The sequence below is a fragment of the Crassostrea angulata genome, chromosome 3, assembly GCF_025612915.1.
Source record: "Crassostrea angulata isolate pt1a10 chromosome 3, ASM2561291v2, whole genome shotgun sequence".
Taxonomy (NCBI): domain Eukaryota; kingdom Metazoa; phylum Mollusca; class Bivalvia; order Ostreida; family Ostreidae; genus Magallana; species Magallana angulata.
In genome coordinates, this window is record NC_069113.1 from 1,440,003 (window position 1) to 1,464,864 (window position 24,862).

General features: G+C 35.6%; 2 protein-coding genes across 8 annotated transcripts in view; one reads left to right on the top strand and one right to left on the bottom strand.

Annotated features, from left to right (window-relative positions):
* Positions 1-176: 176 nt before the first annotated feature.
* Positions 177-24,862, bottom strand: part of LOC128175947 (serine/threonine-protein kinase ATR-like) — a 129,741-nt gene continuing 105,055 nt past the window's right edge. For 6 of the 7 annotated variants that reach the window (XM_052841871.1, XM_052841872.1, XM_052841873.1 and 3 more), the window contains 21 exons: positions 24,709-24,842; positions 14,491-14,590; positions 13,950-14,072; positions 13,411-13,613; positions 12,674-12,890; positions 11,855-11,965; positions 11,128-11,196; positions 10,681-10,733; positions 10,306-10,339; positions 8,579-8,694; positions 7,813-7,942; positions 7,373-7,462; positions 6,961-7,068; positions 6,665-6,822; positions 6,003-6,098; positions 5,201-5,354; positions 5,015-5,080; positions 4,815-4,900; positions 4,376-4,490; positions 4,095-4,211; positions 177-627 (listed from right to left, as the gene is read on the bottom strand). In XM_052841871.1, coding sequence (XP_052697831.1) covers positions 568-627; positions 4,095-4,211; positions 4,376-4,490; positions 4,815-4,900; positions 5,015-5,080; positions 5,201-5,354; positions 6,003-6,098; positions 6,665-6,822; positions 6,961-7,068; positions 7,373-7,462; positions 7,813-7,942; positions 8,579-8,694; positions 10,306-10,339; positions 10,681-10,733; positions 11,128-11,196; positions 11,855-11,965; positions 12,674-12,890; positions 13,411-13,613; positions 13,950-14,072; positions 14,491-14,590; positions 24,709-24,842 — 2,340 coding nt within the window. In that variant the 3' untranslated portion in view covers positions 177-567. Of the gene's footprint in view, positions 628-3,920; positions 3,981-4,094; positions 4,212-4,375; positions 4,491-4,814; positions 4,901-5,014; positions 5,081-5,200; positions 5,355-6,002; positions 6,099-6,664; positions 6,823-6,960; positions 7,069-7,372; positions 7,463-7,812; positions 7,943-8,578; positions 8,695-10,305; positions 10,340-10,680; positions 10,734-11,127; positions 11,197-11,854; positions 11,966-12,673; positions 12,891-13,410; positions 13,614-13,949; positions 14,073-14,490; positions 14,591-24,708; positions 24,843-24,862 lie in introns of all 7 variants that reach the window. The other variant, XR_008242737.1, reaches the window with a different exon arrangement.
* LOC128175954 (uncharacterized) lies at positions 14,999-23,459 on the top strand. Its single transcript, XM_052841886.1, has 3 exons — positions 14,999-15,332; positions 15,476-16,086; positions 21,933-23,459. Exons 2-3 carry the CDS (start codon positions 15,789-15,791, stop codon positions 23,189-23,191), a joined length of 1,557 nt encoding a protein of 518 aa, XP_052697846.1. The 5' UTR covers positions 14,999-15,332; positions 15,476-15,788; the 3' UTR covers positions 23,192-23,459.

Genomic DNA, 24,862 nt, shown 5'->3' on the forward strand with positions numbered 1-24,862 from the left:
CCCCCCCCCCCCCCCCCCACTATTTTAAGACATGAACAACGAACCAGATCACAGGGGACAAAAAATGAAGCTCTACTGCAACAAGTGAACCTGAACTCTTGTTTGAGGGTGGATCAGATTCACTCAGGCATGGAATATGGCACACTAAATACATGTAACTTATCAAATAAAAACAATTCCATCTTTCATGATTTATTTTTTATGTAAAAAAAATTGTAGTTACAAACAAAATGTATAACAATTAAAAAAAATAACATTATGTTTTATCAAGTTAACAAAACAACAAATCAATGAATATTCCATTTCATTCTCTCCATATACATGTACCACATATATCTGATGGTTACATACAATAAGTCTATATACTTTTTGGCGTTATCTGCACCCCAAAAAAAAGATCAACATATTATAAGGCACAACAATGGTTCCCTGTTTTCTAGAGGTTTACTAGACAATTCATTGTGTTTACAAGTTGCTGCATATCCAACGTACTTTTACAAGTGTGCTGCTCATTCCATTTACATTTACAAGTACATATACTGGGAATGCTGTCCATTTGATGTACGTTTACAAGTATGCTGCCCATCCAATGTACATCTGACAGAGATTGTCAAGGCTAGTAGCCTCCTGTAAAAAAGTACAAACATCTCTGTACAAATGAGCAATCTGATTACTAATAACTCACCATTTTTTTCATTTGATAAAATAAAGATAATGATATTTTTAGTCTTAAATTTCCGCTCACTGATAAGAAAAATAATGATTAGATGATTTGACTTTTACATTTTTGTCTATTTATCTTAAATGTAAAATTAAATGAATATTGAGGGAAAATTCTGGTTCCAAGCCAACTGGAAGCTGATTCAATTTTGTAATCAGAAAACTTCATGTATAAATTTGCCTTTTTCAAGTGACCAGTATATCCGTGTCTCTTTTTACAACTTGACAGTAGTTAACGTTCTTATGACACCACCGCTTTAGTATATATTGCGGGTAACTTTCTGGTTTTTCAAATCAGTAGCTATATACATGAAGCACAAAAAATTTCGACAAAAATAATAATTTTAATATTGATTCGGTAATTTCTTATGACGTCACCGCTTTAGTATATCGCAGGCCACTTTCTGGGGTTTTTTTTTCAAATCAGTAGCTAAATACATGAAGCACAAAAATTCCGACTAAAATAATAATTTTGATATGGATTCCATAAACTTCAAACTGAAGAAGGTTGACCATGCATGAATTACATGTAGGTCTACATTTGATAGATTTTGTGAAAATATCTTTACAGTTTTTGAAGCATAAAAAATTGCTGATTTATCATTAAACAATTTGTCTATTTTCTTCGACTATTCAAGCCATAGCATAACTGAAAAATATTTAGCAGCGTTTTCACTAAACACATTTCCTCCATTTATGTCAGCAAAACCAATAATTCAATATTAAAATATATTTTCTCTTCAAACTTGTTACATGTACATGTACTTCATATAGACAGCAAGTTAATCAAAAGCACTACATATACAATAGTTTTGCAGTAATCTTTCTTGTTTAAATAGATTAATGAAATTGTTCGTGACGTCTGAAGGTAGGTAGATGGCATGATATACCTCGTAAAAACCGTATCTGTACCATATGTAACTGTATTGAGATAGGAGTTGAATTTCATTATTTATTTCATTATACAGATATAACAATTAAAGATAAGAGAGTTTTACACATACCTTCATACTTCTACACACAACCAAATGTTTACAAATTTCAGCAACTCTTTAATACTAATAATAAAAATTTTTTGATTAATCTGTGTAAATTCATTAAAGTTATAATTGAGAGAGTTAGCTCTCTAGGTTAATTGCTAATCATACTTTTTTCCTTTTTCCTTTTTTTTCACTTTTGCATTGTCACTCCAATGCATGCAATGTATGTATAATACAGAGGCGGATCCAGCAATTTGGAAAAGGGGGGGTTCCATTTGATGAAAACCAATATGTACAAAATTCATTATTTGTCAATAAATAAGGACTTTTTGAACGATTTCCGTGCGTATACAACCGTATTGGATAAACATTTATCTCTTCACTATCTATTTCATATATATTTCAACAGCAGAGTGCACTGCATTATTGAGCGTTTTGCCGTTTCGGTCTAGGTAAGAAAGATTTGCATAATATCTAGCCTCAAGAAACCCAAGTCTCCAGCAATGAGAAAGTGCGCCCCTGCTTAATAGAAAAGAAACACTAAGAAACAAAAAATAACTCAGACTAATTACGGCAAACTATTATAAAAATGAATATTTTGGTAATTTTTTTTATGTCTTTCATGTTTTTAAATTCTGAACTATTTATCGATTTTGATTTCTATCGATTGTCTTCGTAAATAAAGATCTAAATGATAGGATATGACAAAAGAAAGGGGATAATTTATCTGCTGAATAAATGGTACGTGTGTAATACAATGGTAAACGCAATTGTCGTCCCAGGGAACTTGATGTGACCTCTGTAATGGATGCGTTACATCATCCGGCACTAGTACACACGCAATCATATTTAGAAAAGTTTTGAAAAGTTGGGCATTTTCATAATGGAAAATATATATAAACCCTTTACACGGTATTTTTGTTACAGAATTTCCGATTCTTGGAAACAAAACAAAAAAGGCTTTCTTTTGTGTTTCATGTGGGTATTGTCCTTTCCGATATATTTTATTTTTAACAAATAAAATATACAACATGACAATTGTCATGTACAAATTTTGATTATCAATAATCTAAATTTTTGTAAAGGACAGTATGAAAGTAGCTAGCATTCCAGAAAAATAGCATAACCCGCATAAGCGGGTCATGTAATTTTCTTTGTATTTTTCGTATGAAACGAAGTAAAATTCATATATTATAATTACTTTAATTAATTAACTGAACAATACATTTGAAAGCGGCTTTTTAAAGTAAAACGAATGCGTGTACTCGTACTTGAACTTCGTTTTACTCGATGGTTCGTCAGTTCAAAACTATGAACTATAATCAATTAAAAAAAAATGAGTAGAAGATTCATTGTAGATGTTATTATATATCTGTGTTTTTAGCGATACTGCTTAATTTATGTATTTTTTCGTTAATTTTCCACATGTTTACTCAGTGAAGTAACTGAGGGGGAGTTCAATGTACTTTATTTCGATAAAAAATCGATAGGGTTTTTTCATATAAGAACAAAATTATGGGACGCAGTACGAAATTCTTTAAATAAGCAATTTTAAAAGCATTTATTAGAGATAATTACAGTATTTCTATTATAAATGGGGAAAATTGCCTTTAAATAGGCGTTAAACGTTTTAAAAAAAAATCATATGTCCCAGAGAAAGGGGGGGTTCCAACCCCCGGAACCCCCCCTCTGGATCCGCCAATGTAATATGTATTATTGTTCAAATTTTTTGTGTGATTTTTCTCAACACTGTAATTTATGCAGTTCAGAGAATAAAGAAATTGTCATTGTCATTGAAATTAAATTCAAGAATATGGATGTCAATTATATGTAAATGTGTTTTTATGCAAGTTATATTGTAACATGTAATAAATGTAAATATCAATTGCGAGTAGATATGTTTTATTTATTTTATTATCAATTGCCCTCACTGGAACTGTGATATAGACTATAGCAATTAAGCAATTAACTCACCTGGTAAAATTCCCGTTTCGCACACATTTTTTCGATACCTAATTTTCAAATGTGTGCAAAACGGGAACAAACCCCTTCAACAACCCTTTACCTTACCTTAAGCAGATAATTCATATTTAATTTTACCTGTAGTAGATAATTGACATTTGACTTTACCTGTAGTAGGAAATTGACATTTAACTTCACCTGTAGCAAGTTATTAATATTTAACTTCACCTGTAGCAGGTTATTAATATTTAACTTCACCTGTAGCAGGTAATTGACATTTCACTTTACCTGTAGCAGGTAATTGACATTTCACTTTACCTGCAATCTAATTAAAATTAGATGTTTGATCCGCTCGCTTACTCGCTACACAAACGTTTGTGTAGCGAGTAAGCGAGCGGATCAAACATCTAATTTTAATTAGATTGACTTTACCTGTAGCAGGTAATTGACATGCCCCTCCACTGAGAGGGCCACACTTCTGGGTTTCTGCATCGTGCCCCGCCTGATCCCCTTCAGACGAGATTCAATGTTCTGTACATGGACCAGGGCCTGAAGTTGAATTAAAACATTGTTACAGACAAACTACCCTACCCCTCAGTCAAATACAAACAGCATTCTTAGTTGCAACTTTAGTATTGGGACCAGATTCTATAACGTTTTCATTCAAGGAGTGGACTTCTGTGTGAATCCTCCCTATGGATAACCCTTTATACCTGGTCGTTGTGAATCTCTCCCTGGGCTAACTCTGTATCCGCCGGATTCATTTTCTGAGTCTTGGATTTTCTCCTCCACTCCACCAATGGGTCATGGATAAAGGTTCGTAGCACACTGAAAACAAAGTTAATAAATTGCATTAATCACCAGATAAATTCTTTCCTATTGGAAAATGTTGATAATATCTGTGTTCTGTTTATTTAAAAACAAAACTTTATTCAGAAAATATTCTTCCTATGTATACTGGGCAATTTTTCTATGCAATATATTTTTTTAAGGATTTCCAATACTTGAATTGTAAAGAAAAATATTGTTTATTGTCAAATACATGTACACATTAAGGTTCTTGGTATCTTGTATGACAACATTTCTCTCTTGGCATCCATTTAATGACACAAATTATTGCATACACTAAATACAGGTACATGTAAGACAAACCTCATGAGAGGATCCATCTGATCTCGCATTACTCTCAGAGTGACCTCGCACGACCTTCGGAAAATCCCCTCTATTCCCAAAGGTCCCTGAAAAAACCCAGAACTCAATCAGCAATATACATGACCTGGACTTCTAAAAAACTAAAATCATATTAATTTAAAAGTAATTTTACAGCTAGAGAAAACAGGAATATTACTCACAAGAGCATCCACCAGGTTCTGGGTCAAACGGAATGGCACCTTTTCTGGCCAATCAAATGTCTCTCCCTATACATAAACAGAGCATTCGTGTATTTTACATGTGAGACTCGATCAACAATGCTGATCTGATGTTAACTTTCATGTTTTATGAACAAAGATTTGATAAGTACATGCATGTCTACACACCCTGTTAAATAGGCAGTTAAAATCTACATGGATACAGTCTCCGCAGGTGGAATCAAACAGTATGTTTTCTCCGTGACGATCACCAAGACCCAGGATGTAGCCCACCATACACATGACAGCAGAAGTCCGGGCGTATGCAAGCCGAGCATTGTACCTGAACAATAATGGTACATGATGCTTAATTCACAGCTTTTTAGAGATTTAAAATTTTTCTTATTTATATTTAAAAAGTGTTTGACTTCCTACTCCAAATACACAGATCCTTGTAAAGTTATTAAGCTATACTCAGAAAACCACTGTTGCACTAAGAACGACTGTCATAGAATTAACAAATCCTAAAGGAGTATAGTGTGGTTTAAATGATCATACAAGTCTGCATAATTTTTTTGTAAAAATGACATTTTTATCCTTCAATAAATATCTGATTTTGTTGATAGACTCAACGATAAAATCTGTGAATTCTGGTGTAAACAATTATTGATGAAACCATAAAACACACATTAAAGTGAGCTACATGTACAGTCCAAACTACCGTATATCCAGTAATTTTCGTGATTATCTAATTAATTTTTTTTTGCGATCTCTGCCAAATCGCAAAATATTGAATAAGCAGTAATTATGTCTTGTATTATTTTCTATAAGAAACTTTTAAAATTGCAAAAATTGACTGACGCAGATTAAAAATGCTACATATTTCCCCCAATTTCGCAAATGTTGTGACTCACGAAAAAACCCAGATATACTCTATTCTCAAGCCTACAAGTCCCACGTAGCAGTGGGGACAGACTCGAGAGGCACTCACCAGGAGGTGGGGTCAGGGAAGGTTTGCAGGAACCATTCCTTGAAGACGGGTGGGTGCTTGGCCAGGAACTTCTCTCTGAACACCCTCTTCTTGAAACTACAAACATATGTATGACTATTGTACACATTGTCAACCACCACTGATCAAACTGTTATCAACTCAATGGTAAGGGCAATTATAAATCAAGGAGCTACTTTATTGAGGGAAATATTCGCCCCCGTTTTATTTTCGCCCCTTTCGCCCTCGTTGTCATTCGGCAAACATAAGAATGGGCAAATTCCAATGTCATCAATTATTTCTCTTCAAACACAGCTGTGTCTGGGCAAATTCAATACGGGGCGAAACTGTTTGCAAATGTAGAAAGGCCTAAATTACACGGGGCAAAAATAACCCTGTATAAACAGTATATCTGTTGGACTTGTTAAGTGTATGACTTGGAAATCATGAACATTTGACTAAATGATCAACGGTTAAAAACTGACTTGGTGGTTACAAAAAAAATACTTCATTTGCTTTATTTAGTTTTAAGATTCATCTAGTTTCTACATATTTTCTTATAAATAACAACACATATAACTGGACTACATCTGCCTTGAAGAAGAAAGGGAAATGTGAGTAGATGGGGTTTCTTTGGATCTAAGGGGATACTACCCGGTACTTACTCCAGGGGACTTTCCTGTTTAGGGGTCATGGCCTGGAGTTCCTTGCCGCTGAAGTAGATTCCTCGCTCCTTGTACATCCTGAGCAGAATGTGGCGTAGTCCCTGTGTGTTGTTGACCCACTCTAAGAGTCCGCAGTACTCATTTAATGGGACAACAGACTGAAAGCGTAAAAACCTGGTTATTACTGTATTTTCTATATAATTTAATACTTTACAATGGAATATAATTTCCCTGGATAAGAATCAATGACATCGATTATAACCAACCAGAATAAAATCAATGAGGGAAGATCTTACGTAGGTTCTGATGTGCAGATCCCTTTTCCGTGCTTCAGGGTCCTTGCTCAAGAACTTGTTGACAAGAGCGTTGAATTCCATCAAACGACAATCCTTACGCAAGTCATCCTGTAACACACAAACATCAGTCAGTTTATGTTACAGTGTTCTTTGCTAACAGACACCAATATGAAAATTCTGTTAATGTACTTGTTCATATCAATACACTTGTTATATTCTCTTCATGACTTTCATGACTTTAACAGGAACACTCATGTAAGATTCTCTTCATATCTATCTTTCCTTGCAATTGAATGCGACTATAACCTTATAATTTTTAACTTACAATATAGCAATCCCATACAGTACATGTTTTAATTTTCAAAACCAAGAGAAGAAGCCCCAGTATCTGAGTTATCTGCCCCTTCCCTACCTTTGGTTTACACAGCATGGTGTACAGCTTCCCGTCGCTGCCGTTCATCGTGATCTTCTTAGGGCGCTGCAAGGAGGGCAGGACCTCAATCTGAAGAGACACAATTCAGGTGTGTATCAGGTAAAACAACACACCTGTTGACAAGCACCTGTTGACTGAGCAACAGAGAACATTTTGAAGTAAAACATAAGTCAGGGGTATATCAGCAGACATGACACATCTGTAAATAACAAGCACCTGTTGGTTGGGCAACAGAGAAGGTTCTGAAGAGAGACAATTCAGGTGTGTATCTGGTGAAATAACACACCTGTTGGCAAGCACCTGTTGGTTGAGTGACAGAGATGGTTTTGAAGAGAGCCACAATTTAGGTGTGTATTGGGTGAAACACACCTGTTGATAAGAACCTGTTGGTTGAGTGATGGACAAGGTTCTGTACTTACCCCGTCCTCAAAGCCTTGGAGGAAGATGGGGTCTGTGGGAAAGGGGTTGTGGTCCACGTGACTACCGGGGGTGCTGGGGAGGGTCACCCTCATCGCAGACTGTAGGGGCAGGAGGATGGGCCCAAAGTCCCTTAAAGAGAAAAATAAAATACACAACATTAACTGAAGGTTTTTTTTAGATGCAAACATTGATGATTATACAAATTCTTTACCAATTCTGTTTCATAATTTGATAGTGGATTAAACTTGAAAGTGGAGGAATTTTGAGATTTAGCATATAATAAAAATATATATATAAGGAATAAATCTAAGTCATTGGTAAAGAAATAACAGTAAAGCAAGGTTACATCATCTGATGGGGGATTTTGACAATTGAAAGTCACTGGTATGAAATAAATAAGGTTGAACTAAGGTTACAGCTTCTGAACACAGGATCTGATCTTTTTATAAAATGTAAAGACTGATCATATGTCTATCAATTTGATGATAAAATGTTTACATTATTTTATATATGGAACAAGAATTTGAGTACTGTAAATTCCTATTTGAACGTGATGAATTAAGATCCGTTTAAAATTGTGAGAAGCACCCTTTGTAGATCTAACATTTATTTTCTGAGGGATAAAACTATAAGAGTTAGGATAAAAGTTCTGCATTAACAAATTTATAATTGCATTTTGATATAAAACAGCAGGATTGCGGAATTAAGGAATCTACAGTATTTGAGTACTGAGTGGGTTGACAGTTAACACAATAGACTCCGTACTTGTCCTCCAGCAGCCGTTTGAGTGGCCTGAAGTGGTTGGTGATGCTCAGAACATTGGTCCCCCTGATGTCCTTCTCACACAGCTCCAGAAGCCTCTCAGTCAGCTTGGTGGCGTCCTGGGGAACCGCCATAAACAACAAAATGTTAACTCATATTGTGGAATCATTAAAATTTGTGGTGGCTCAATTTTTGTGGTATTCGTGGGTAGCCCTTCCCTACAAATTGACATCCTCAACGAAAACTTTAGAAAGAGTTTTCTTACTGAAACTGAAAACCGATTCATCTACGAAATTACATCCCCAGGAATATGCAAAAAACCTGCAATCCATGAAATTGGCCCCCCAAAATTTAAATGATTCCACAGTAGTCTACAAGTCTTCATTTTTAAAAAGTTTATTGGTGGAATCCTGGGGAAAATCAAAAAATACTACACAATGGTCAACAAGTGTTCTGTATTTCTTAGACATTGTCACAATAAGGGAATACGGTACCTTATTCTTTTTTCAATTGAAGTTATATGTGAAAATTGAGTTTATTCCCTATTGCTAATCTTGCAATAAAAACAAAATACCTGAATGATGCATTTTATTGTTTAAATTTGTTCTAAAAATCTTATGATTAATTTGTTTGGCCTCTAAAATAAGAAAGGGTTCATTGCTTTTAACTTGAGCATAAGCTTGATGTGTTTGTAAATACAAAATAATGCATGAATTGTATAGGAGATCAGAAAGTTTTTTTAAAAATAGAAATACAGGTATTCCATTAAATTAATAAGATTTTGACATGAACAATTGTCTGACATAACAATTATGTATAAAATTCTATGTAATTGCTGTGTCTCTAAACTGAACTATAGCAATGCCAGACAGGAGAACAAAGAGATAGTCTTACGTAAATAAACTTGATGAATGATACATGTAGACTTACATGGAAAAACTTGATGATAGACTTACATGGATAAACTAGATGATAGACTTACATGGATAAACTTGATGATAGACTTACATGGATAAACTTGATGATAAACTTACATGGATACACTTCGTGATAGACTTACATGGATAAACTAGATGATAGACTTACATGGATAAACTTGATGACAAACTTACACGGATAAACTTGATGATAAACTTACATGGATAAACTTGGTGATAGACTTACATGGATAAACTTGATGATAGACTTACATGGATAAACTTGATAGACTTACATGGATAAACTTGATGATAGACTGACACAGATAAACTTGATGATAGACTTACATGGATAAACTTGATGATAGACTTACATGGATAAACTTGATGATAGACTTACATGGATAAACTTGATGATAGACTTACATGGATAAATTTGATGATAGATTTACATGGATAACCTTGATGATAGACTTACATGGATAAACTTGATGATAGACTTACATGGATAAACTTGATGATAGACTTACACGGATAAACTTGATAGACTTACACGGATAAACTTGATGATAGACTGACACGGATAAACTTGATGATAGACTGACACGGATAAACTTGATGATAGACTTACATGGATAAACTTGATGATAGACTGACATGGATAAACTTGATGATTGACTGACACGGATAAACTTGATGATAGACTTACACGGATAAACTTGATGATAGACTTACATGGATAAACTGGATGATAGACTTACACAGATAAACTTGATGATAGACTTACATGGATAAACTTTATGATTAACTTACATGGATAAACTTGTTCTGCTCAGGATCAATCATTCTGTAAAAATATTGTCACATGTCAAAATAAATCCAAAGATATAAACCAATAAAAAGAAGTTCTGGAAAGCTGACTTCCTCCCTAGAACTGTCACTATATATTTTAAAAATACATGTACTGTAAAACTGGTTCTTTACTCTAGTGGTCAAGAACGTGTTTCTATAGTCAAACAATACACATGTATATTAGATTCGGTTGTGTGAATTTACCTCTTTAAAGTTTAAATTTTCGGAACCATACTCACAGGGGTATTTATGCAGTTTTAAGCCTACTGCGTTACTAGTGTAAATTGTCCCCATGCATAAATAATCACTTTTACATTAGGTAACTCATCTACTTACTTCACAGTGGCAAAGATATCCTGACACCTCTGTTTCCTTACTGGGTAGGATGACTGCAAGACAGACAGAATTATAAATAATGATCGGTAACAGTGTAAACATACTAACAACATCTTCAAGATCAAGTCATTATATCATTTTATCTCAAATTAGTTTCCATATTCATTAGGAATAACATAGATCACAGTTATTCCTCATACAGAAGTACAGCAAGTAAAGTTCCCTACTGACTACAAAATCAAGATTGGTCACAAATCTCTAGATAGACGAGTAAGGCCAAGAAAAATCAATGATAAGTTTCTGTAGGCAATGTAGCATTGATTTTATTGTGATGTCAAAAGGGGAACAATTTTGTAAGAAACCCTGCATGCAGCATGACAATCATACTTGGCCTTAAAAAATGAAGATTAATTTTTGGGGCCAAGTATACTTAGTAAAAGGAATCACCTTGGAGATGGCCATCATCATCCAGATAGACTGCTGGTTAAACGACACAAAAATGTTTGCTATCAGGTCCTGTAAAATAAATTAATTAGTAAGTACTGTAGAGTCCTTATCTTAAACAAGTAATTCATTCCAAGATTCAACTGTTTTGCATCAAATTGCAAGAACATAATATAGCAAACACCAAATTTTTATGATAGTTTCATTTAGTTTTACATTTGTCTGAAATATAAAAGCAAGATTTTAAAATCTGCAAGATGTGCTTCTCGCGATTTTATGCATACATTAATTCCTTGCATTTAATTACTAATCTACAGTAAACAATAACCACCTGAGGACTCGGAAGGTTCATGTTTTACACCTGTCTTAAGGTACCTTGTCCCTCTTATAAGAGAGACAACTCTGAATAGAGTAAATTCGTATCTATTTTTTAAAAATATATTTATTAAAACTTTCATTTAAGATTAAATTCTAACATATGAAGCATAACCTCTGGGAATGCCATTTTGGGATTACAAATCCAGCGGAATTTCTTCAAAGTTTAACACAAAAAAATTCATTGCATATCAGAGAAATCAAACTATGTTCAATTTCAGGACCCAAAAAGATGAAAATTGTACAAAGTCCTTTCCAATGGAAATGACACATTGTAGGTCCACCTGTAAATCACAGAGGAAAACTTTGCACATACATACGGATGTTTTGAATAATTGATGCCCATGTATGCTACCTTGAGTCTCTGGAAAACCTCCGGTTCCACATGACAGATTCTGGAGATGAGTTGAGAGAAAGCCGTGTACAGCTGATAGGGAGCCAGGGTCCGGCCCATCTTAGAGATGTTCTACAATGACACAGAATCCTCTACTTACTACTTGTTTACATCTGAAACACTGTGAAAGCATAACCATTGGTTGGGGCTTAATCTCCATAACCTTCATTGTGTGTGGTCACAAATGAACTGCAATGTCATATCATTGAAGCATAACATTTACTTTTTCCTGTGAAGTAAGTGAAACCATGAAATCAACACTGGATAGCTTATGAACCAGCAGATTATACATTATAATCAACAAAACAAAACATTAATCATTCTTTCAACAAATAAAATACACCACAAATTTACATCCCACCATATAATTTCAACAAATCTAGTCAATGACAATTGAATCTACCGGTAAATCTCCAGAGTGCAACACAAGGCTGACAGTACTCGGGCCTTTATTACCTCGTTTAGGTCTGACAGTACTCGGGCCTTTATTACCTCGTTTAGGTCTGACAGTACCCGGGCCTTTATCACCTCGTTTAGGTCTGACAGTACCCGGGCCTTTATTACCTTGTTTAGGTCTGACAGTACCCGGGCCTTTATTACCTCGTTTAGGTCTGACAGTACCCGGGCCTTTATTACCTCGTTTAGGTCTGACAGTACCCGGGCCTTTATTACCTCGTTTAGGTCCGACAGTTACCGGGCCTTTATTACCTCGTTTAGGTCCGACAGTACTCGTGCCTTTATTACCTCGTTTAGGTCTGACAGTACCCGGGCCTTTATTACCTCGTTTAGGTCTGACAGGGACTTCTTCATGTTGGTCAGGTTCTTGGACTGAGGCGTCCCTGGAGGTTGGCGTGCCTTCTCCTTCCTCTCCGCCTCCACGACTGAGGCGCCGTAGTCAAGCCAGAGGCTGAGGAGGCGTGGCAGAGACTGGTAGATATACTGGTTCCCGAACTTCAACGACAGCCAAAAGTGCTTCACCACAAAGGTCACAACCTCCCTGATATTATGCAAATGAAAGGTGAGCTTGTGAGTATGCCATCAAAGTTTCAAATATTTAAGATATTTCATGTTTATCAAATACATATTACCCGGTTCTATTATGAATTGCAGTTTGCCTGCCCTCCCTTCTCTAAGAAACCTGTTTTTTAAAATATCATTTGGTCAAGAAACGGAGCAAGTGGTGAGATTTGTAAATTCAATAACATCTGAACACTGTGTGTGGAAAAGTTTTAATATTTGTTGTGTTCTGTATTTTTGGGCTTCCATGTAAGTGAATTTTGTCCATCACTCTGTGGGGTAGTAGTGTGGTTTCAATAATGAATTCTCACAATTGTATTTTGAGGAGGGGTGGGTTTAATCTTTTATACTGTAATATTAGGCTGGAGTAAAAAAGATGAATTCTGACAGATGCTTTGTGAATAAGGGTGACCTTTAAATACTGACAATTGCCAATAGTGGTGGTGGGGGGGGGGGGGGGGGGGGGCAAGGGGTAGGGCACAGAACAGAAGAATTCTGACCATTGTTTGGCAGGATTTATTCTTTCTTTATCATGCTTGTCCTCCAACAGCGTTGTGATGATTTTGTCGTAGTATTTGCCGATGTAGAAGTGGCCATCCTCCCAGTCGGGGTTCACACTGATCACTTTACGATAAAGTTTCAAAATCTCATTACTCTCCAGACACGAAGTCTCTTCACTGAAGCGCGACTGTAAGAGCAGGGCCTAAAAAACAAAAGGAGACGCGACAGGAATGTACTCTATGAGGGATGTACGGTCGTTATGATTGTTAGACTATATAAATCTTCTAAACAAGAAGAGTTCTGTATAAAGATACAGGAAAAACATTCAAATCCTTTAAAGTTAAATTAAATTTAAATTATATGATATTTTTCTTTACTAAATAATATATAATAGCTAAACAAATTATCCTTAAAAATTGAAGGTAGATCTGATGTGTTGTTGACCTCCCAGCCTCCTTAAGTCTTATAATCATCACCAACTTACATGTACCCCTCAATATCGGTAACCTTGATATGGGTCAAAGGTTACTGCACATACCTGGGAGTAGGTTTTGCGTTTAGTTTTTGCATTTTCTGATTTGTCTGCCAACAGCTGCTCGATGCTGCCAAAACGAGACTCCATGCCTCTCTCTAAATACCTCAGGGCCTGGTCAAGCTCACCCTATAGAGGAATATTCCCAATCAACAAACATCAAGCATCATACGTGTAATGTACTGAAAACTCAAAATCATTCCACTAAATAAAATGTCTAAACATTGAAATTATTCTATTATTACATTTTGAGTATGACTAATGTACCAACAATTTCACATCAGCATATTTCTAGGAGAGTAATAAGTAATTGTGTAAAATTTGTCTAAAATACTGTACCTCAGTACATCTATTATGATATGTAACACCTGTATAAAATTCCAAATCAGCAAATTCTCAGCACTGTTTCTTTTCATTTCCAAACAATATACTAATAAAACTTTATGCAACCTGAACTTGAATACTTAAGGCAATGAAATCCCTTCATGGAATTAAATAGAAGTTCTTGGTTGCCATGAACATATTATGAAGTGATTTTAACTCTGACCTTGACCCTGAGGTATTTGGCCTTCTCCAGGACAAACTCCGGCAGGTTGTAGTCAGCGGCCTGTAGGAGGAAGCTGTAGGCGGTCTGTAGGTATCCAGCCCTGTAAATATATCACACACCTCAGATCATCTGAACCACGTTTACATAATCGTAATCTTATTAATTAACAATTAGAAGAAATCTAGACCCTAACCTCTACCATCCCCTTTCCATTGACAAGTTTATACATCCTAATTCAAGACAGAGAGCACAGGCTTAAAGTTTATCAAGGAAAAATAACTAGACCTAACAGCTACATTAATCAAACCCCCCTTTTTCAATGAAATGCTCCTATTTAATAATTTGTATTGGTAAAAATAAGCATAATTATTGATAGGGGAAATTCAAATAACATTTCATCTGAAAGAAATGTATACATGTACTATGAAACTTCATGTCCACATCACCCCCCCCCCCCCAAAAAAAAATAACAATAAAAAATAAAGTTCTTTCCATTTAATCTCTGGATGATTTTAAACACTTGACAACACATTGAAGCCTCTAGGATCAAAGCAATTGCCACAACAGTGGAATGCCTTCATAAGGCACACATTTTTAAACAATGTGGCAGTTTACTTTACATTGCCCCAAACTCGTTTGAACAAACATACTGCCACACATATCTTGACAGAGTGTACAATTAGCCGAGGTTTTCCCCAAGGAGTGGTTACAAACAATGACCTGCTATTGGTGAAGCTTGTATCACCAGGAAGACACTCGTGTCAATTCTCTTGATGTACTTAAGTAAAAAAGGCCTTCAAAGGTACGGGGAGGAAGTGATCTGTGTACATTAATTCCTGCAGGTATGTACATATTTCCTCCTCAAATAGAAAGTGTTAATATCAAAGTCTCTCTCTGCAATATCATTAAGAACACTTTAGCAGATGACAGACAGTGCAAGGGTTCAATGATTCCTAATTTTTGATTAATAATATTGTTCTCTCAGAGTGCGGTAGATGAAGCACCCTACTAATTGATGCCAGCAAGTACCTGCAGCTGATGGTTTACCTGTAGTTGATGGCTCACCTATGCTTGGGTCAGGATGTGGGGAAGCACACCTGAGATGTACACTTCACTTCCTGGTCCAGGATGTACTCTGTTCCCGAGGATTGGGAGTGTACAGGAAACCATAGAAATCCCTGTGATTTGTTTCTTGTCCATCAAAAAAGGAGAATTGGTGTTCTTATCCAAGCCGCCTAAAGAGTGACGTTCATTAATGCATTGTATTACAAGACAGGTATCTTGGAGGAAATAAAACGATGGCCTCATTTTTCCGATCACCTGACGGATGCAGCATTCATCGTGAGGAGAAATACATTGCGGTTTGTAACAGCTGTGAGAAGAGCGTGTGCATGCTGTGTATGATCCTACACCAGGGACACAGTTTCACAGACAACGGCCAGGCCTTGGGGGTGTACAAAGGCAAGCTCCTGGTCAGCCTGAGTGTGGCAGAGCAGAGCCTGACCGCCATACAGCAGGAGCTGCAACAACTCTCACAGCAGGAGCAAATCTGTTACCTAAAGGCTGACGGCCTGCTGATCACCATACAGAACAGAGGTAGGTCTTACTAACACATCCACACAGAACAGAGGTGGGTCTCACTAACACAACCATACAGAACAGAGGTAGGTCTCACTAGCACATCCACACAGAACAGAGGTGGGTCTTACTAACACATCCACACAGAACAGAGGTGGGTCTCACTAACACAACCATACAGAACAGAGGTAGGTCTCACTAGCACATCCACACAGAACAGAGGTGGGTCTTACTAACACATCCACACAGAACAGAGGTGGGTCTCACTAACACATCCATACAGAACAGAGGTGGGCCTCACTAAAACATTATTCTATTTTGAGAAGTGGACAGAAAAAGCCTTCATCCACCCCAGCAATCAATATTAATGCAACAGTGGATGAAGGCTATGCCTGTCCACTTCTCAACAGAGAATAATCAACACATCTACTGCAGTCCATTTTATAATGGAAGATTTCAGTAATTTGTTACCGAGGGCAAGGTTACCATAGGATATGGGGAACAAACTTGTATAGTCCCAACCCCAGAGACAGGGGGTCAAGCCTATAGTTCTTAGGTTTAAATTGACCTTTAAGTCAAATATGCATAGAGCTAAAACATGAAGGCAGGTTTCACAATTTCTTGATAAAGTGAATTGAATTAACTATGAATTATCAACAATAATCAAATAGAACAGAGTCAAATAGAACAGGATAAAAATAACAAGGACACCACCGAGCGGAGCATCCCCTCGCGACATGAAACATTTTTGGGGGAAATGCATTAATTTGGCATACACCAACTTGTTTTGTGGAAAATCAGGACATATACTGTGGAATCATTTTTATTTGTGCGGGTCAATGTTCGTGGGCAACCAAATTTTTCCTGGTTTGTGGGAACGTAATTTCGATGGTAGAAAGTTCTGGAAATTTTCATAAATTAATATTAAACAAATGCTAATACGTTCGTGGAGATGTAAATTCATGGGCAAAAGTTACCCACGAGAGCCACGGACATTGGTCCCCCCTGAACAATGATGATTCCACAATATTATGCATATAAACATACTTTGATGAAAGTAAAAAAGATACAGGTATCTTAAAACCACTTTGAATTTATAATATCTCCTTATCTCAATCCCCATATTTTCAGGGGTGTGTATATTTCGGAGGAGGGTTGTTACCTTTATGCAGCTGCAGAGTTCCTCTTATTACTAGCAGAAACACATCACACATTTTAAAGTTTAGTAATTTAGAGTGACATACATTAAGCATTAAATCAAACAATAAAAAAAACCCAAATTTATGTTTTATAATAAAAATTTGCTATATATAATCTGTAGTCTGTTTTCTTGAAAACTCGAGTGTCATATTTCAACCCAATTTCTTTGGCAGTTATAGATCTGCATGCAGCAATTAATATCAAATGAATTCCTAATAATTGATGCTGACGATATTAATCAATGTCTCTTCTGAATCTGTATCACTCTTAATATTTGGGAAATACAGTCCAAACTACGACTCAGACGGCTTCTTGTTTATATAAAGTTGGTAGGATATTAATCTCCTGCTTCAGTTTTTTCCTTTGGAAATCCTTTTAACTCAACATTACTTAAAAACAAACGTTTGTTTCTTACCTTTACAAGGTCTAAATCCAACTAAATATCAATTTATTGATTTGAAAGTTTACGTTCAGTCCACTACCGTATAAGTCTATTGTCAAGTCAATCATAAAAATCCTGTCTGAAATGGTGTTTTTTTAACAATATTTTAATAAATATTCAACCAATTGATTTGAAATGCTTTTACAATACTTAAGAGGTGTACAACATTTGATAAACATCAGTGTTTTCTTTGAATCTTGCCCATAAGCTGAGGAAGACACACACACGCACAGCAGAGATGATATATCCCCTTCGCAGCAAGTTGCACAAGGGGATAATTAATACCTGAAATGCCAAATGAGTCAGAATTGAATTGATCTGGATGTTGCTTAGTCTACTGACAGACTGGTGGACTGTCAACTGGATAGTCAGTATAAAGATATAAGCAACATGAGGTAGTGGCCAATAGTGTCTGAACATGTTGAATAAATAACAAATTGTATTCATAATCTAAAAGATTATTAATAAAAGTGAGGTACAGCACTCATGATAATGACTCAAAAGCTAGGACAACTCAGAACAATTATATTGACTAATTGGAGATAATTAGCTGAGCAGATTGATCCTTGCTAATTACTTGTCAACTGGCAAGAGCAAGCTCTAAAATACATGTTACACAGAATGGCACATCATGACATATCTCTGTTCTTTCAGAATAAGGAAATGATTTACAGAAAGATTCCATTAATAGCTTTAGTGACCATTTCAGATATCTGACTGAAATTAAAGCCAGCTGCCTATACTTTGATGCTCTTATTTTTATGCAATAGAAAGGCAAGAAAAAGGTGAAAATAATGTGAAATAATCAAATATTCCAGGAGGCTCTGAGTAAACAAGTTTGAAACACAGTCTATATTCATCATACTCAAAATCAGATCATGAAATTGGTCTCCATAAACTAAACTGATTCCACAGTAATTTATCAAAAGAGCGATGGAAATTCCCAGGGACTCCTTCTTTTGATAACCACTTAAATCCAGGAAATGTTTGCTATATAAGGCTGCCATTCATAGCTAGGACACTTCAATGAACATTTTAATTAAGTTTTAGGAGATGATACTTATATTCTATGCTTATTTTCTGTGCAATAAAATGACAAGAAAAGATAACAAGAGGCCCATGGGGCCACATCGCTCACCTGAGCAACAATTGGCGTTCAAAAGATATTGTGCCATATGGTCCCTCGGTAGAATAACAAAAAATAAATATTGTCAAGTATTCGAATTTTACAATTATTTTTGCATACACGTAATCTTTGACATTGTACCTTCATGAAATACTATTTTTTACCAGAATAAGAAAATCCTACGCAAGATATAAAACTAAACATTTGGTAGGGGTACACTGTTAAGTTGTTAACTTCCAATTCCCTATATTTTCGTTCTGCCCCCCCCCCCCCCCCCCCCCACACACACACACTTTGTAAAGCGATCAAAATATATGAGAGCATATAGGTACATTTGTCTCATCAACTACTTACTTGTTATTGTATTTAAAAAAAATATATAATAGTTATTGTATTTTATTTAAAAAATCCTTCATGTATAGATGTGAAGAAGAAAATTGTACCTCAATGTGCTCAATTCCTCAAATTAAAACATTCAAAAATTTAATTTGTTTTCCATTATAATTAAATGACTGTTATTTACCTCGCGTACAAACCAGGATAATTTTCCACTGTGATATTTTCTTAGGAATAGCGATAATTATTTTATCCCCATAACAGAAATGTGTCAAAACTATGGAAACTGTTTTAAAGATGTCGTTTTTATTTACTCGTGTCTGAAAAACTATCAAAATTGATGTAGATTTCACATTATTTATTGTATAATGAGGGGACCCCAGAGAGTAGGTATATACAGAATATCATTCTTTTATTTTTTTTGTACAAGTATTTAACATACTCTAATTCATATAGAAGTTCTAATGTTCAACCAAAATTTCAGCATCAATCGTAGCAAGATACAGAGCTCACAGTTTCCCTAGGTTTGAGTCATATTTTGTTGACATGACTTTATTACATTCAGCTTAAGATTTTTAACTTGGTATTTCCTATTCATCATTTAAAATGGAAAAAAAGAATGGCCTAAGATTTTCAATTCTTTTATTCACTCACGACCAGTTCATTAATTGGTATTTAAGGTTTAAAATCAGTTTATACAAATGTACACAAACACAGTCAAGGATCACATGTACAGTAGGAGTAATAATGACGAAAAAAGGTTAAGTTTACAATACAATAAGTTGTTAAAATTGGTTTCTGGAAGAACAGACTTTGAAAATTTTCTTAATAAATATTGACAAATTTTTTACTTTTTTAATCTTTAGTTTTTAAGATCTGTGTACAAACATAGAATTGTGAGCAAATCTCTGTATCTTAATTGCTTATAATTCGAAGCTTAACACTCAAATATGGTTAGTAAATAGAAATTGTAAACAATTAAACACAAGAAACATGCATGCACTATAACAAATAAAGAACACAATTTATTTTTTCGAAATGAATCATATATATACATGTATATATACTTACATATTTCCTTCAGCGATATCAAACTCTATTTAAACTGAATAAACTCGAGAAAATGCCGAGCATCGATCTCAACAAAACCTATTGCATTAATCTACCATTACGCAAAAGATAATGCCGAATTACCGATAGAATGAATTGTATTTCAGTACTTTTTTGATACATCAGATTTTGCTTAATTTGCGCAGGTAAAGAGTTAACTGTTTGATCTACCGAAGTCTCTGTTTGAATTGATATGTAAAAATCACGAAATACGAGAGTTCCCAGGTTAAATTACAAAGCATAAATAATGAATACGAAACGAAAATCAGTACAAGCTAACATCAACGTCATGTGTGAAATCTGTCAACGCATTGAAATATTTAGCCTCAATTTACTTCACAAAATCGGCACCAATATATTTTGCATGTTTCAAAAATTTCCCTTCATACACGAACTGTTGCATAAACAAGCAAATTCATCATAGTCAGATCGACCCTTTTTCGTATAATGTCATGGCTGCTTTAAACAAAGAACCTCGTTTTAGAAGTAAAGGATATGAGTCTTGGTAAAATGGGTATGCAAACCCGGGCCGTGGCAAAATAAAAGCCGGGGTAGATCGGCAATCGTCAATTCCAAATACGCATTATTTTGCGGCAATATTTACAGCGAATACAAATATAACTGGTCCATCAAATATCCTGAAATTTTAATGAGATTGGCAGATTAATAACTGCCAATCTTTTGTTTTGACCAGGCCAAGTCTTGTCTACCCATTTTACCGGATGCCGAACCGAACCGAAGCTGAAACACGCCTTTCCTTTATCATTATTTTCGTAATAACTCAGATTTGAAACTGAATTAGACCTTAATTTTTGCAATTTATATTTTCCTTCCCATAAGGATAATTTATGCTAAACTACGTTGAATTTGCCTCGGTAGTTCTTGAGAAGAAGATTTTTAAAAATGCACCCCCCTTTTTCTACAGTTTCAAGGTTTTCTCCGCTTTGAATACAGATCGTATTTTTATTTCTGCAATTTATATTCGCCATCCCATAAGGATGCTTTGTGCCAAATTTGGTTGAAATTGGATAAGCGGTTTTAGAGAAGAAGTTCAAAATGTAAAAAGTTTACAGACGGACGGACGGACGGACGGACGGACGGACAGACGGACGACGGACAAAATGTGATCAGAATAGCTCACTTGAGCTTTCAGCTCAGGTGAGCTAAAAACACCTATTACTTTTTCAAAATTCCATACCTGCTTCCCTGTATTGCTACACATGTAGCCATCACAGAACTTTTATCAGAGTCACATTTAGTTTACAAATGTTCAAAAAAAAGAAGTGAGAATTTAAAATCCCAAATAAGTCTTTTTTACTTTTTTTGGGATATTATTTTATTGCATTTAATTAGAAATCTACAGTATACACCTGCATGAGCTACTGTTGACTTACTAATACAATGTATTAGTAAGTCAACAGTAGCTTTATATACATAAAAGCATTCTCAAGTGGCAATTATAACAATGGATTGGACACATTACACATCAGCCTCGATTTGGGGATCTCATAGTTTCAGTAAGATATAGGATTTACATGACAAAACAAAGAACTGTTTAGAAAAAGATGTTGAATAGTATATCTTTCAATTAGGTATCTAAAGTCTTTTTGCAATGAAATTATTTACAGCAGATATTCCTGTATGTTTCAGGCAGAGAGCTGAGAGAAGAACTGGACCGACTGATTCATGAAATGACAAAGACCATCAAGGACTCTAAGAAAGCCAACATGGACAAGATTCACACCGCCCACCACACGGTCAAGCGGCGTCACTCCCAGCTCAACAGCCTGATCAAACAGGCCAAGGCTGAGATCAACAGAAACAACATCCATAACGTACTCAGTCTGTACAACAACATCAACGACGCCATCGACGGCTACAACACAAACAGCCAGGACACCCAAATTGACTTCCAGTACTACAAGTTCATAGCTGGCGAACTCCGTAAGGAAAACTTGGAGGAAATGTTTGGGAAACTGGAAGCAGAGGTGAAAAAATCAAACCAGGAAAATCCTTATGAGTATGTAGAACCAGCTAGAACCTGTAGCCTAAAGCAGGACCATGCAGATACAGAAATCCTGTGTCAGTTCAAAGCGTGCGAAAAAGGCATCGCAAGCATATGTCCATTCAAGGAAGATCGGGCGTTTTTGCGAGACAATACAGGAAAAGATATAAAACTCATCAAAGAGTCAGGAAAAGTTTTACGATCCCTCACAACAAACACCAAAAAGAGCGACGTCGCAATCACGTCAGAAGGTGTAGTACTCATCTCTTGTCCGGAGTTATTCTGTGTTAAAACGTTCTCCTCTGATGGAACAATCCGCAAGCTTATTCTGACTGAGGATTTACATCCATACGGAATAGGTGTTCATTTTGACACAGACTCCATCGTTGTGGCATTGGTCGATTCCTGGGATTACAATGTGAATTCAGACAGCAAAAGATTTCTCAGGAAATATTCCAAGGAAGGGGAGACAATTCAGACCATTGAAAGCGTCAACAAAACATTGACAAACGGCAACAAACCCCTGATTGTGTCCCCTTATAAAGTTCGACTCAGTCAATACACTGGGGACATCGGTGTGGTGAACTGGACAGGACCAAACCAAGGAAATGTTCTCGTGTTTGGTACTTACGGCACCCTGAAATATACCTACCCTCACAAAACCGATGTAACCTTTGAACCTCATGACATCACATTTGACTCACAGAATCAGTCGGTTGTAGCTGACGCAGTCAGTCAACTCTTGCATTTACTCAACGCTGAGGGAGACCTCTTGCGAACTATTTATCAGTGTGACAACACCCCTTGGTCCCTGGGGTACTTTGGGCGGGGCAAACTATGGGTGGGCCAGAGTGATGGGACAGTGAGTGCCATTAGATACAAGTTCAGTACAGACAAAAGATAGCAGGAGTCAGTAAGGAATTCAACGGATCCAATATTTTCACCTTCAATGAGAATATTTTAAAAGAATCAATAAATGAATGTTATACTTAAATGTTTATTAATTTTGTTTTTGGATTTTTTTGGCTGGGGGGGATGTTTTAAATTTAAGCAGGTTAGTCTTTAACTATTTTGCTGATTGTGCTGATCACAAACTAAAACAAACAAGAACATTTATGTTGCCAATATTTCAAAAGGAATCAATAAATAACTGTTGTATTTATGTGTATGAATTTTGTTTTTGGCTTCTTTTTTTTTTCGGGGGGGGGAGGGGGTTGCGTTTTAGCAAGTTAGTCTTGATATATGTTGAGACAAAGGCAATCTTTTACTTTCAAACATTCTTAATGTACATTTACTATGGAATATTAATATCTTATAATTTAATAATAGTTTGTTGAACAGCATTAAACACCAAAGTATTTCATGTCACTAAGAACAAAGATTAAAATATTGTTGTCTGACAACAAAGTGGGATGTTTGTGACCATTTTTAGATGACCTATTTATTTTTAGACAATCTATTTATCTCCTTGAGATAAGGAGGTCTGAAAAAAAAACACAAGAAAATTTTTAAAGTTATTCATAATATTTCAAAGCTAAAACATTTGAATTTCCTCATATTTGAATTTCCTCTTTACTGAACAAAAGTTTGGCCAAATATATCATATTTAGAATTTTTAGGTAGATCTGATGGGTAATCTGTTGACATTTTAAGGTAGATCTGATGGGTAATTTGCTGACAAAATAAGGTAGATCTGATAGGTAATCTGTTGACATTTTAAGGTAGATCTGATGGGTAATTTGCTGACAAAATAAGGTAGATCTGGTGGGTAATTTGTTGACATTTTAAGGTAGATCTAATGGGTAATCTGTTGACAATTAAGCCTCCTTAAAGTTTAAATGATAAATCAGACAATACACATTCAATTTTCATCATGTAGTCAGTATTTTAATGTACTAAAAATAAGTGGTATTTCTTATATTGAAAAAATAATCAATAACTTACATCACTGTTAAATCTCATAAAGAATTAGAACTTAGTATGTAACAATCAATGATATAAACTTGCGGGACTATTAAGACTCTAAGCATTTGAATTCATGTTTTGGTATCAGACAGTGACATTTAGGTTTTATTCCTTAGTTTGGGCCTGTTTAACAGTTTGGGCCTGTTTATTAACAGGTATAAATCAGAAGTTAGCAGGAAGGTTAGCTGAGTATATATAAACAAAAAGATAAACTAACACGTTAAGTCATCAACCTAGTTTTCACCTCAGGGACATGAAAACCATTGCATATAGCCTGACAAGGCGCCTATTCTTCCTTATTGCATACTTATCATCTCTCATCCACTTTATAGATTCTTTAGAATTGACAATTGATTAGCAACTAAAATAAAATGTTGTGCAAAATATAGACAAACTTCAACAAAAGACAAGTGTTTGAAAATTTCTTAAAAGTTAAAAATATCATGTATGACCTACTTTCTTGCAATTCGGGCGCTGGAGAGCCACCATCGACCTATTTCCTGATCAAGGTCAAGGTTGGTCAGTCTCTGGACCAGGGTAAACAAAGTCCGGCGGAGGGCTAGGAGGGGCTCCTGGGTCCTGAACGAGCACTATGAGGCAAGAAAAGAAG